The 14,667-nt window shown below is 44.2% G+C and overlaps 1 protein-coding gene across 1 annotated transcript in view; it reads left to right on the forward strand.

Moving 5' to 3' along the window:
- The first annotated feature begins 1,490 nt into the window (after positions 1 to 1,490).
- MREG (melanoregulin) overlaps positions 1,491 to 14,667 on the forward strand; it is a 63,160-nt gene continuing 49,983 nt past the window's right edge. Inside the window, exon 1 of the mRNA XM_037016437.2 lies at positions 1,491 to 1,928. Within this exon, the coding sequence (XP_036872332.1) occupies positions 1,834 to 1,928 (95 nt within the window). The 5' untranslated portion in view covers positions 1,491 to 1,833. The remainder of the gene's footprint in view (positions 1,929 to 14,667) is intronic.

Genomic DNA, 14,667 nt, shown 5'->3' on the forward strand with positions numbered 1-14,667 from the left:
GACAGTAGCCAGCGGCCCCTATTGCTAAGTAGGTAGACCATGTCTCTCCCACTACTCAAAAACCTCCAAAGGTTTGCTCAGTTCGCATGTAACTAAATCCAGTCCTTGCAACGACCTACAGGGTCCCATATTCCATCATTTGCTATTACTACTCATTGTCTTGGCCCACACTTCTCTAGGGCCACTGGATTCCATGCTCTTTGTCAGGCACCCTGTATTTTATTCTCTCTCATCTGGGGTTTTTGTATGCAGTCTTCACCATCCCTGAAGTGCTCTTCCCCTTGATATTATGGCTCTCTTGCTCATCTCCTTCATGTCTTTGTTTAAATGTCACCGTATCAGGAGACTTCCCTAACCATGCTATTTAAAATTTTAGGCATTACCCCTCCCTCAGCATGCACACACACACACACACACACACCTCCCTTGCAGTTACCCTCTTTTCTGCCTTACTTCTCCATAGTACACATAACCGTCTAAAACACTAAATAATATCCAGTGTTTAACTCCCCTGCTAGAATGTTTGCTCCAAGAGGCAGGGATTTCTGTTTCTTTTGTTCACTGCTGTAACCCCAGTGCCTAGCACATGTCTGCCACAGAACAAATGCTTAGTATTTGTTGAATAAATCGATTGACAAAGATGAAAAATTACAGGGTTCCTGGTATTGGTGGGGTTACAAAGAAATAGATAGGTTCATATGTTGCAGGGCAGGGTGTAAATAGGATTGCATCTTTGGAGGGCATTTGGTAAGATCTACCCAAACTTTAAAAGAGATCTTACCTATGATCCAACATTTTACTGCCAAACATTTACTCACTAGTGTCCAAACACATAGTTCAAGAATGTTCACTGCAGCATTATTTTAATAACGAAGGGCTGGGGTGAACTTAATTGTCTGTCAGTAGGGGTCTAGTTAAAAAAATGATGGGCATCCATCTGACAGCATAACATGCGGCTGGTACCCTAATGGAGGAAGATCACATGTATCGTAGAACAAGCCAGGGACAGCAATGTGTGGACTCTGCTATTGTTTGGGTAAAAGAGATGGTGGATATGCGTACATGTACTTACAAGTTGTACAGGCATAAATAAATACAGGCATTCATCCATAAATAAACCCATAAACAGCACTAATGGTAGTGCTTGCCTTTCTTGGGGGATTATTCAAACCCTGGAAGGCTTGAAAGCAGTTTAAAAAAACCGTTGTGAATACAGTACTTAAAAAACCCCCACCTCTACAATGCGTCAATCCATACTCTTCTGCTAACTTTTCCTCTGTGTGGGGCTGACATGTTACAAATATGCGCTAAACTCTGCTTCGAGGGCACGGGGGTGGGGAGGCGGACCGCTCAGTTCCTCAGGAAGTGAAGCCAAGGAAACGCACGCATAGATTGGGCTCCACCTCGTGCTCTGTGCCTCGAGGGCTTTCCCCTCCTGCCCCCGCCCGGTCGCCCGCCGTGCCCTCGGATTCTGCAGTCTGGCTGGAGTTCCTGCTTCCTTCTTAGAGGGCAGCAGCGGAGCGTCTCGGGGACGCATGCGCCCCAATTTGCGCCCGGGGAATTAGAGAGAAAAAAAGCCCCACGAAAACACGAGCCCCAAGCCAAACCCAAGCGGAGGCGAGCGTGTGACTGTGCAGCCCCGGGGCCGTGGAGGCGCCTCCGGCCTCGCCCGCGTCCCCGGCCGCGGAGTGATGCGCACGGACCGGCCCGCGACGCCGGGGCCGCGACTGTCCCCGCGCCTGGACGCCAGGCTGCCGGCCGCGCCCCGCCGCGCTCGCTCGTCGCCGCGGCTTCCTCGGAGCCGCCAGGCGCCGGCGGGGCCCCTCGCTCTCCATGGGGCCGAGGCGCTGGCTGAGGACCGCGTGCGGCTGCTGCCCGTGCCAGTGCCTGGAGGAGCCCGCCGCGCCCGAGAAGGAGCCGCTGGTCAGGTGCGTGCGCCCGGGCGGCGGGGCTTCCCTGGCCGCAGCCCGCGTCGCGGAGCCGGGTGCCTGTGTGCTTGTCCGAGGCGGGCGGGTGGGCGTGCGCCAAGGCCGCCCCGCGGCGCAGACCAAGCGCCTGGGTCCCGTACAGGACCTCCCGCTCTGTGAGTAAGATGTTTGCCCGAAAGCACAAAGCCTGTTTGCGCCCGAGCCCACAGGTGGGACGCCTGTGCAAAGGGCCGCGCCTTCGGTGCCGGGGCAGGGAAGTGCGGGAGAGAAGTGCCCCGATTAACGCTGCTGTGACTGACTGTATACTTAGTAGGTGTATTTCAGTGAAACAGGAGACTCTGCGTTTTTATTTCACCCAGAAAAAACTTGGATACTTTGCCATTCAGTTTTATTATCAAAGGAAGACAATTTCAGTGATTGAGCACAGATATTTCTCGCATTAAAAAGATGCTTATTTTCTCAAGGGACAGCCTATCACTAGGATGTTGATTCATTACAGGCTAAGCTGTGAAGTGTGAGGGGATTTAATGCCCATTAGCAGTGTGCTCAGTGGCTTTGTGAAGGGACCATACAACACAGTTTTGTTCAGGGCTGTGATTTTGAGCAATTCTTTTTAATCTTGACTCTGCTGAAATTAAGGTTCCACGAGGTCAGGCCTGGGTGTAGACATGCAAAAAACAAAATAGTGGAGATGGAATTAGGAAACAGTACTTGAGGAGAAATTCCAGGGCTGGGTGAGCAAATACACTAGTGTTTCTTAGGAGGTGTGCACCCAGGATGTTAAAGTTTTCACAACTTTTTAAAAGCATGATTTACCTTCTCTTACTGCATCAAGTCCAAATACTTCCCTTGACTTTTGAGATCTTATGTAGCCTCTTCCTGCCTGTCCGCTCTTTTTCCAGCACATCATACATTGTGCATTCCTAATGTTAATCAGATGATCATTCTTAATGCTCTAGGAACAATCCAGCCTTCTTATTACCCCAAGTTTTCCTCACACAGTGACCTTTATCCTTCCTGCCCCTTCCTAAATGCTAGCCCTCAAGGCCCTTTCAAGCAGTCTTCTTTGATTACTGTGACCTTATTCATCACTTTCCTGTAATTTAGAACTTACCATCCACCCCTCACTGTTTAGTGAGCACCCATATATGTAAAGATATATGTCATGTTTGTTTTATATATATAAACAGTCATACACACAATACACACTGTCTTGTTGCTCTTGCTGATGGTTTCCCACTTAGCTGACTAGATCATCGTGGCCAAGGAGAAACCCAGTAATCTAACCCTAGTCCTGAAAGGAGTGCCTCGCGATCTAGAACTCCGTGCTTGGGTTGTACATTCAATTTGTCAAGTTCATAGTAGCATGAAATATAGCACTCATCCTCAGAGCCTTGGGTCTTTTCAGTTTTCTGTCTGGGATGGCTATTTGAATTAATATTTTTGGTTGTTTTAAAATCTTAGCCCTTTCCTGCCCTCCCCTGCCTTGACTTTACATTGTTAAGTCAGTGAATTTTGCAAGTAACTTTAAGAAGACAGAGTCAATTGGAGGAGCATAGCATAGTGCTCACGAGTCAGATTGCCTGGGTTAAAATCCCAACTGGGTGACTGTGCACAAATTATGAAACTTAACTTGTGCCTTCATTTCCTTGTCTGTAAAATGAGAGTGATACTGGTGTGTGCCTCGAAGGGTTGCAGTGAGAAATGAAATGAGCCAATCCATGTCAAGTGCTTTAGTAGAGCATCTGACACACAGTAAATACTCAGTAAATTTTAGTTATTAATTATCATTGTTTTTCTTCTGAGCACGTCAGTGTGAGTGGACTGGTCTTTTGTGGTTTAGTGTCATTCTGGCAACATGTCAATGTAACAATATTTGGGAAGAGCAGCAATGTGTGTGTATGGGTACCCGTATGTTTTCTCCTACCCAGTCATCGAAAGGTCTAGTTTGAAATCTTTTTTATTTTTTTAAAGTGTGAAGTTCAGTGGCTTGTAGCATGTTCACAAAGTCGTGCAGTCATCACCACTGCCTAATTCCAAACATTTTCATGACTCCCAAATGAGCACTATTCCCTTTAGCAGTCCCTCACCGCTCTTTCCTCTTTGCTCTCTGCTCCTCTAGGCAATCACCAATCTGCTTTATGTCTCCATAGATTTTCCTATTCTGGACATGTTGTATAAATGGAATCATAATATGTGGTCTTTTGCATCTGGGTTTTTTCACTTAGCAAAAAATTTTCAAGTTTCATCTATGTTGTAGCATGTGTCAGCACTTCATTCCTCTTTATAGTTGAATTATATTCTATTATACGGGTATATTACATTTTATTTATATATTCATCAATTGATGGACATTTGGGTTGTTTCCAGTTTGGGCTCATTTAAATCATGCTGCTATGAACATTTGTGCACAAGCTTCCATGCAGACATATGTTTTCAGTTATCTTGGGTATATAGAAGTGGAATTACTGGGTCACATACTAATTCTACATTTAACTTTTTGGGAAACTGCCAGACTCTTTTACAAAGTGGTTGGTTTGAAATCTTGGTGTGGTGAAATCATGTGGCCAGATAGTCTTAATTTTTATTTTATTGAGAACTTCATTCTTCATGTCATCTTATTTATTTTTTTATTTATAAAAAAGGTTTTGTTCATATACCCACCTCCCAACTAAATGCCTAATCACAAAACAATGGTTTTCAAGTTTTATTTCCTGCCCCCAGGTAACAGTGCCTGGAAGAGGTGTGGTCTGGGAGATGACATCTGTCATTTGTGTGCGTGGTCACCTGCAGTCCTTCCAAAATGCTGGGATTTCGTTAGTCCAGGAAAAACAACTTGGTCTCCTTCTCCTTTGCTGGTCTGATAATGCCATTTCATTTTTGGCCTTGTTCCTTTTGCTCTTTCTGGAATGGATCTGAAGGGAAAGGCTGTTCTTTGTCTGGTTTGCATTTGTAGTCCTCTCTGTTCTACCAGTTCTTTTTTTCCCCCTTTTCTAGAAATATGCTGAGGTCTCCCCTGACTAAAAATTCATCCTCATATTTCCATGCCCTTCAGTTACCATCTTTAGCCTGCTTTTGTGTCAGGCACAAAAGTCTTCAGAGTAGTCACATGTACCCCCCATCTCCTTTTTTATCATCCACTCACCATGAAGTCTAGTTTCTGTTCCCTGTATGATTACATGAAAATTGACTCTTGAGAGTTACAAGAGATAGAAAATGTGATGTTCTTTTCACAGTGCATGGGGAATACCTCTGTGCTAACCCGTCCATGCTTTCCCATTTCCCATTTCCCAGGCTCCTCTCGTTTTGCATACCCTAGTCTCTGCTCGTGATCAGTGTAATCGTGCAGGTGTCCCTCCTGGTGTTAGCCAATGCTGTCATTGGTTGCTAGACATCCTTTTGTTTTCTCTACATCTTAAGATTCTACTCAGTGTTTAATGCCCATTTCAGTTGCCACCTCTATGATGGAGTCTTAGAAATTCTCCTCTACTATTATGGTGCCTCTTTTCTTCCTTTTTTCCCCTCAGGTCACTTATTACATTCTGCCTCTTCTTACAGTTGTAAGGTGGGCGCTGTAACCGCTGCCATATCGAAGGTTCTTATCTGGATTGTCAGGACTACATCTTACTCACCTTAATGTCCCCTGTTGTGCCCAGCACAACCTGGAGTAAGAACTGAATTCATAGTTTTTGATTAATAGAATTTATAATAATAGTTGTTCATTTGTTAATTTCTTTCTATATGTAATTTAAAAAAATGTATTTAAAAAATGTTGAATAAGAGCAAAGACCCATATACCCAGCACTGACTATAAGAAAACATAAACAATAGAGTTGAAGCTCCTCCCACGTATCCCTCCCTGACTGCATCATCCTCCACCTCCAAAGGTGACCTCCAAATTGAATCTGTGTTTAGCATTCTTAACTTTATATAAATGGTGCATACCTTGTGGAGGCTATTGCGCAAGTGGGATTTGTTTACACAGATTCTGTCATTTAGTCATCACCGTGACTAATGAGCTAGGTGTAATTTCCATTTTATAAGTGAGGAACCCAGGGCTTAAAGAATTTAAATAATTAATTCACAGTCACAACTGGTAAGTCAAAGAGCCAGAATTTAAATCCATGTCTGTTTGACTTTAAAGTCCATGCCTTGCCTATAGAAAATTCAGAAAACTACCAGACGTTTTTCAAAAATAAGTTGTAATTTTTATATACTGGAAACTGGTGGTTATCACTAGACTTAGTTCCTGTCCAGTTTGGATCCTTTTTCCTTCCCTTCTTCCATGCCCTTTATTAGTATAATTCTACTGGAATGTGGAAGCAGCCTGGCCCTGTGAACCATGCCAAGTGAGAATTTAGGACACCTGAGGCCTAGCACCTATTAACTCACTGTGGGATTTGGGGGAAGTCTCTTAACTTCCTCAAACCTTAGGTTCTTCTGTAAAATGGGGAGATCAGACTTTAATGCATGATCTTGGAGGGTTTTTTGAGGCTTGATCCAGATCATCCTCTTTGTGTGGGCTTGTGTCAGCTGTAATCCCATTTGACATGGAATACAGGGCTCTGAGGCTGTCCTTAGTCCTGGGAAGGAGGCTAAAGGCCCAGGAGATGTGAATCATAACCATTTGCCCAACTGTAGCTGCCTGGGCCTGCTTCAGCAGTGACTAGTTGAGTAGTCATTTCTAAACCCAGTAAAGCTTAAGAACAAGTGTGGACCTGGAGAAAGGACACATGGCCTCACATGGCTTCAGCCCCAAAGAAAGCCAAAGGTTTTGTTTAATCTCATTGTTTTCTCACCTTCACCCCAATTTTAGGACTCATTGTTGAGGTTCTGTTTGCCTTTCTTCCCTGCACTAACTATATTTCTGAAGGAGAGTAAGTAGTGATCAAAACAACAACAAAAAAGCAATGTGCATTGAGGACAGGATAACAGTGCAAAGGGATTGTTTTGAAATGGTTGGATCACTGATCATTTCTCTATGAAATAGTGAGTGACTCTTCGGTTCACGATTTCATGATACTAATTAAAAGAAACATCTGGGGTATATAGTACTTGTTTTCTAGGGCTGCTTCAGTAAATTACCACAGATTTGGTAGCTTAAAACAACAGAAATTTTTTTCATACATGATTCTGGAAGCCAGAAATCTGAAAGCAAGGTGCTGGCAGGGTGTGTGTCTTCCAAAGACTCTGGGGAGAATCATCCCTTGCTGATTCCAGCTTCTGGTGGCTCCTGGTATTCCTGGGCTTATGGCAGTACAAATCTTTGCCTCTGTCTTCATCCATGTGTCTCTTCTCAGTGTCTTTTCCTCCCTCTCTTTTCTCTCATAAGGACATGTAGCATTTAGGGTCCAACCCAAATCCAGGGTGATTTCATCTTAGGGTCCTTAACTTAATTACATCCGCAAAGACCGTATTTCCAAACAAGGTTACAGGAACCAGGGTTTAGGACTTGGACATATCTTTTTTTGAGGACACTACACATGGTACTCTGGGGAAAATGTTAGTGTTTAAAGCATTGGTTTTTATTTTTATTTTAATAGCATGGCTTTCTTCCATTAGTGAGAAAAGTATGTTCCTGCCATATAAAAACCCATTTGAGCCTGAGTTGTGGCCCTGAAAATGCTATGATTCTGGAGACACAGCCATAGTACCTTCAAGCAGAGAGATGCCTGTGTCCTCTGGCCTCATAGAATCTACTGCCATATGATAGCCAGTACAGACATCAGAGGCGCAGAAGAGTCTAAAATGGAACATGAAAGAAATGTCACACACCAAAGCATCTTTCACAAGGTCACTTTGAATGCTCATGGAAGTATAATTCTTACTCTTTAGTTTTTTTTACGGGCTGTTAATGGCTGCTAAGCACCACAGCTGTCCAAAAGCAAAAGAACAAAGGGAGTGAATTAGTGACCACAGTTGAGTTTTTATTTGTGCTCTCTTTTAAACCACCGAAGGGAACCATGTAGTGTGAGCTTCCAAATCTGTTCTGCTCCCAGCTCGCCTCTGTGCCCCCCTGTGGCTTCCACTGATGATAGCAGAATGTGGGCACATGTCTGTGGCCTGTGAACAGAGAACAGACATCAGGGGTTTGTTTTTCTATGGTGCCTGGAACTCCCATTAGGGAAAAATGGAATAAAACCTCAGTTTTCTCTTGACAGTTGTTTTATGCCCACAACGAGGGTCTGTTCTGAAAAGGAATTGTTCTAGGCCTATGAGTGTGGGCAACAGAATTGAATTTCCCTCACCGTTAAAATGGTTTGGTTTGAGCCTACCGCTCCAACAGTATGAAGAAGAGGGCGAGAGACGGAGCTTGTGAGAGAGGCATCTGACATTCTTCTCTGTCCTGGCCTTCCTTTTATAGGTGTACTAGGCACTGTGGTAAGTGCTTTGCAGCTATCGATTAAATCCTCACTATACCCCTGTGAGGAACGTCGATTCCAGAGTAGTTATGTTCTATGTCACCGCAAACACAGGGTACTGAACCATTGCTCTGGGGGGGAAATCCAGGCTGAGATTCCACACTAGCTGATTCATTGACTGATCAATACATACTTTGTCTTGCATGTGTTTCTGGGTAAGATGCCTTATTTTGTATATTATTGATTCACTATCATTGAACTCAGGCCCACAGCACAGTAACTCATGCCTGAATGAAGCTTATCTAGCAGACATATTTTAGTACTTCAAACGATTCTTGGGGACTATTCTAAACAGCAAAATCCCAAACAAAAAACACAAAAATGCAAAAAAAGTAGCACCAACAGACCACGAAAAGGATGCTTGTTTACAGGATGAGAGCTGAAGTAAGAAGGCAGAGAGAGCCTCACCTTGCTGGGCCTGAATAGGAGCAGGCACCTTGCACTGTGAAAACACCACTGGAATTGCTTTTGCATTACACATACATGTTAGCGGCTGGGTGAATTTGCAGATGATGAATCTGGGAATGATGAGGCTCCACTGTAATTACATCTGTTGTCTGCCCTTGACGGTTGAAGAAACTGGAGCGAAAGAGCTTCTGTAGCTTCCATACTCAGAGGCACATGTGGCTGAGCTGGAACTCAAATCCTAACTGTATTTCAGTGCTGTAGAAAGAGTGGAGGCCTCGTATTTAGGGAGGTGAGTGGTGTGTGGTGTGTTTAGCTGCTTATGTGGTGTGTGCTAGAAATTGTGTTTGAAGTATGAGACTTGCCCTGAGTTGTTGTAACCTGGGGTCCAGAGATACTGAGCCCATTTTTCTGAATTATGGCTGGGGAAAGTGGGTGTCAGTGAGAAAGAAAGGTGGTGACTTTAAGATATATAAAAGGGAGTCACCATCAACCCAGTAATTCCATTTCTAGGAATTTACCCAAAGAAAACAAAATCCCTGATTCGAAAAGATACATGCACCCCTATGTTTATTGCCACATTATTTACAATAGCCAAGATATGGAAGCAACCAAAGTTTCCACCAATAGATGAATAAATAAAAAAGATGTGGTATGTGTATACAATGGACTATTATTCAGCTATAAGAAAAGAAAAATCCTGCCATTTGTGACAGTGTGGCTGGACCTAGAGGGTATTATGCTCAGTGAAATAAGCCAGGCAGAGAAAGACAAATACCATATTACATATTTATATGTGGAATCTAAAAACAAAACAAACCCAAATGAACAAAACAGTAGTAGACTCAGAGACACTGAAAAGTGACTGGTGGTTACCATGGGGGAGGGTTGGGGTGGGTGGGGACGGTGAAGGAGATAAAGGGGCACATAAATTCGCAATCATAATATAAGTTGGTCACAGGGATGGTAGTACAGCATGGAGAATATAGCCAATGATTCTGTAACATCTTCCCATGCTGACAGACAGAAACTGCACTAGTGGGGGTGAGGAGTTAATAATGGGGGTAACTGTTGAACTATTGTGTTATATACTTGAAACCAACACAAGATTGTATATCAACAATACTTCAATTAAAAGGAAAGGGAACCAACTCTAGAAGAACAATAGTCTTTTACATGTGTACAGTTTTTAATTTCCCAGCATGGACTCATATACGTCTGAGCTGATCAGATTATCTTCTACCTTTGGAAGGGCTTTAAAAAAATGTTGATAATGTGTTAGTGTCAGTGAGCTCTCTCTGACGGGGCCCAGATGGCCTCACTCTTTTCCCATAATGTGTCGCTGATTCCCAAAGCTGACAGCTCACCCATGGCTTCCTGTGGAACCTGCAGTTTGCAAAGCCTAAAGCCCTGGGCCAGGCAGTGATTTACAGAAGTGCCTGCGGAGGCGGAGGATTCCTAGGCAGGAAGGTGCTCCTGGCTCCAAGAACCCCCTCTAAGGCTTGACTGCTCCCTTCTTGAAAGACAGGAGAGACAGAGGAGAGGGTTATGGGTGCAGTTCCGGGAACAGGGCCTCAGATCCAGTGCATAGGAGATAAATGCTTTACCAAGAAGTCAGCCCCTCGAAATTCACCTCAGAATGACTTTTAAAGGTTTTTCTTCCCAGGCGACCCACAAGAATCCCTCTTCTCCTTTTGTGAGTTGTATTAGTCAGTTTCAGTGACTTTGGAAAGTTCCTCAGAAGATGAAATTTCTTTCTCTGACACATCCTGTGGTCTAGGTTTCTTAGAACTTTTTATTCTATAGATAATTTGAAGTGACCTTTTTCTTACACCTTTGTTTAAAAGCTAAATTCTGCTTTAATGTGGGTAAAATAGTTTATTAGTGATTAAAGACCTTTTTAGTCTGGATAATAAATATTTGTTTTGTGGTAATTATATTACTGTGCACTCTATTCTTTAGTGCTTTTTTTAGGAAATTATTTTGGTGAGATAGTGTGTATCTAAGCACCCCTGTAGAGCCTGAAAAGCTATCATAAGTGTTTACTGAATTGCCTTTCTTTTTTTCTTTTAAGTTTTTAGAATTTGTATATGTGATATTGGAGACTAAAACCATTAAAAAATATGTACAGGATAAACAACAACTATAAAATGAACATTCTTGTAAACACTACCTAGGGCAAGAAAGAGGTATTGCTACTTCCATCCTCCCACCCCTGATGGTATCTAGACTTCTGTGATAAGTCATTTCCTTGTGTTTCCTTATAGCTTTACTACCTATGCATGCCCCTTAGGAATGTACTTTAATTTTGCTTGCTTTTAACCTTTACATAAATGGGACCAAACTATGTATGTTCTCAACTTTGTGAGGTCCATCCAAGTTGCTGTGTATAGCTCAGTGTGTGTTCTCATTGCTTTAGCGTATATTCCATTTGTTCACCCATTTGACCTTTGGTGGACTTCTGGATGGTTTCCAGTTTGGGATCCTTATGCAAGGTTTAGATTTTAATGTCAGTGCCTAAGGTGAAAGTGTATATCCTGCAGCCAGACTGGCTTCCTCCCGGGGCCCCAGACGTACTAGGCACACTCCTATCTCAGGGCCTTTGCACTTCCTGCCCTCCCTGCCTAGAATGTTCTTTCTGCACTAACCTGTCTGGGTAACTCCCTCACTTTATTCTGGTCTCTGCTCAGAGTCATTTTATAAGAAAGTTCTTCCATGACCACCCTCTTTAAAACAGTGTCCCTGAGACAGGGACCATGGATGTAGTCAGAGTAGGGTGAAGGCCTCCGGAGGGGGCAGGGCAGGATATTTGCAGTCAGAGCAATGTAACTACATGCAAGGAAACCTTCCTACTAAAACTCTGTGTTAAATATTGAGCTGTAGAATCATTCTTCAGTGAAATCAGTTAATGTTCCCCAGATAAAGAAGAGTAGCACATGTTTTATTATACTAATCATTTGTAACCATGTGTAAGGTTCACTGTAGCATACTAAAAGGCCCAGACCTATGTGCTGTCTTTCCTCCTTCAGATCTGACAAGGTGGTTCTGCAAACTGAGCAACTAACTTGGCATGCAGACCCAGCTGTAGACGGCATGGTAAAAGGCAGGAAGAATTCCATCTTAAAGATAAGATTGCATTTTAACACCCAGGAAGTTCAAGAGGCAAGATTCTTTAGCAAGTAGACAGTACCTCAGCTCACCTTGGGGACTGGGCAGGCAGCCTTTTGATATGCTCCCAGACCAAGGCGCCAGTGTCCCAGAGAGAAATCAAGGCAGGAAATTCCTTACAGCTAAGTTAATTTTTAATATTCAAGGACCACTTAACAAGTCCCCATCCCTAAGTTTTTTCATGTTCTCGAAAAATCCTCAACTGTCTATAAAACCCCCTAGACAACGCACCACGACGGACTCTCTTGTCCCCTCCTGGCCGTGAGCTGGGAGCTCTGTCCTTTCACTGTATCTCTAAATAAAAGCCTGTACCTCACTCTCCTACCTTAACTGTTTGTGAAGCTCATTCTTCGACTCCGCAAACAAGAACCCCGGCATCATTCCCACCCCTCTGTTCCTTATTCACTGTGTATTCTTTCAGAACCCTGTTTTCACCTGACATAAACATGTGTGCCCATTGCCTGCTTCTCCCCACAAGACTGAGCCCACCTTCATAAATTTAAAAAGCTAACACATGTTAAGAGTTTCTCTGTGAGTCTGGATACAAAGATTCCAGCCTCATTTCTATCATTTGTAGCCCTGTCAGCGAATATTTATTGAGCATCTTCTAAATGTGCTGGCTAATGTTCTAAGCACTTGAGGTATATCACTGAGCAAATAGATACAGATCCTGTCCTTTTGGGGCTTTTATTCCAGTGAGGGGGGTAAGCAGTAAACATGGTAAGTAAATTAGAAGATAAATAAGTGTGTAGGGAAAAGAAAAGGCAGAGTATGTGTGGGGAGCTTGCTAACAGCTTTAAGTAGATGGTCAGGGTAGGCCTCATCGGGGAGAGAGTGGGGCATGTGGGTATCTGGGGGAAAAAATCACAGGTAGAAGAATTTGCCGGTGCACCCCTGAAGTGGGAATGTGACTGGGTGCAGAGAATAGTGAAGAGGCCAGAGTGGCTCAGGGGTCATGTGGGGCCTTACAGACCATGTATCACTTTGGCTTCTGTTCTCTGCCAAATGGGAGCTAGCTGCTGGAGGGCTTTCAGGCAGGGGTGACAGGATCTGATTTACATATTAAAGGACCACTTTGGCTGTTGTGTTAAGAAATGAATGGATGGGAGGCAATGGTAGTAAGAGGTAGATGAGTGAAAAAAAACTATGCAGGAATTCTTATGCAAGACACAGATGCCTGGGCTCAAGGTGGTAGAGATGGATATTTTGAAAACATGGAGCCTATAGGACTTTCTGATGGTTGGATGTGGGGGATGAGTTGTATGTGGGGGATGAGAGAACCAAGGATGCCTTCAGGGGTTTTTGCCGGAGCAATTGGAAGGATGGTGTTTCCATCATCTGAGCCGAGAGACGGCTGGTGGAGAAGTCTGGGGGAAGATCAAGAGCTTGGTTTTGACCAGGTTGAGCTTGAGCTGTCTTTCTCTTACACATCCACCAGGAGGTGGGAAGGAGGTGGGTAGATCTAGGAGTCTGGAATTTGGGAGAGAGGTCTGAGCTGGGATACAGGTGTGGATAGAGGAATCTGCTCATGGAGCTGAGATGGCTTATAAAGCCGTGAGACTGCGTGAAGTCAGTGGGAGTGAGTGCCACGGAGGAGAGGCCACGGACTGAATCTGATCCTCCTGAGCATGTCCTGCACTGGAAGGAATAGAAATAGAGCTTCCCTTCCTAGTTTCGGGTTCCTGGTCGGGACCATCTTCCAGCCTTTGGAGCACTGTACAGATGTTCAGGACCTGATCCCTTGGAGCATGTTGGGGAGCCGGCAGGAAGAGGCTGCTGTTCGTCTTCCTTCATTGAGATAGGTCACGCCTCTGGTGTTGAAGGAAGTTGCGAGCCTTGGTGATGAAATGCTGAGAAAGCTCTAGAGTGGAACAATGTTTAGACTTGGCTAAATAGTGTGTTGACTAGTGAGTGTATCCAGAATGCCTGTATTGAAAGGAAGGGAGGAAGGGAGAGAAAGGGAGCGAGACAGACAGAGAGGAAGGAGCGCAGGAGGAAAAGAAGGAATGGGAAGGGATCTTAGGTTTGTCTGCTCCTTCATCGGGAGGTCTCCATCGAGCAAGGAAGGGAAAGAAAGATCTGGAAGCCAGGGGCCAATAGGCAGGCCAGTTCCTAGTGGGCACTCTGAAGGGGGAGGCCTTAGGTAGTCAAAGGAGTGGCACCAAACAGCCTTTTGAGGTCTGTTCTTTGAGACCTTTGGTTGCTGCTTACTGGAGATTTTTCTCTCTTCACTGTCTTTAGAGCCTCAGCCTTAAAACAGTGGTCAGTCACACAGCTTGTCTGTGGGTGAGTGAAAAAGTCACTGAAATTGCTGGTATTTTGTGGGGCTTTCCAAAATCTTTTAAGCGCAGCCCTGTGGGCAGGGAGGACTCACAGGAAGTTCTGGGTGAACAGCTGTAATGCCCACCAGCACTTTGCTCCCATGGTCCCCAGGCGGGAAGTCTGTGTTTCTAAACCTTGAGTCACTTTTTAGCTCCAGATTGCATTGAAAGAGAAGGTTCCCCAGCGATTTGCTCTTGGGCCCCTAGGTGGGATTAGGGAATCAGTCATCTCACCTTTTGATAGTAACAGCAGCTACTGCTTCTCATGTAACTTCGGGGCTATCTCTCAAATGCCTGGGGTTCATGAAATATTTATCATCAGCAGATGGTGGCCACAGGCGAAAGAGCTGCTCTCACTTTCTTTAAAACCTTTTAGAAATCATTATATGGGGGAGGGAGAGGAAGTGAAACTCTTCATTCAGT

The sequence above is a fragment of the Manis javanica genome, chromosome 12 (assembly GCF_040802235.1).
Source record: "Manis javanica isolate MJ-LG chromosome 12, MJ_LKY, whole genome shotgun sequence".
NCBI classification, from domain to species: Eukaryota; Metazoa; Chordata; class Mammalia; order Pholidota; family Manidae; genus Manis; species Manis javanica.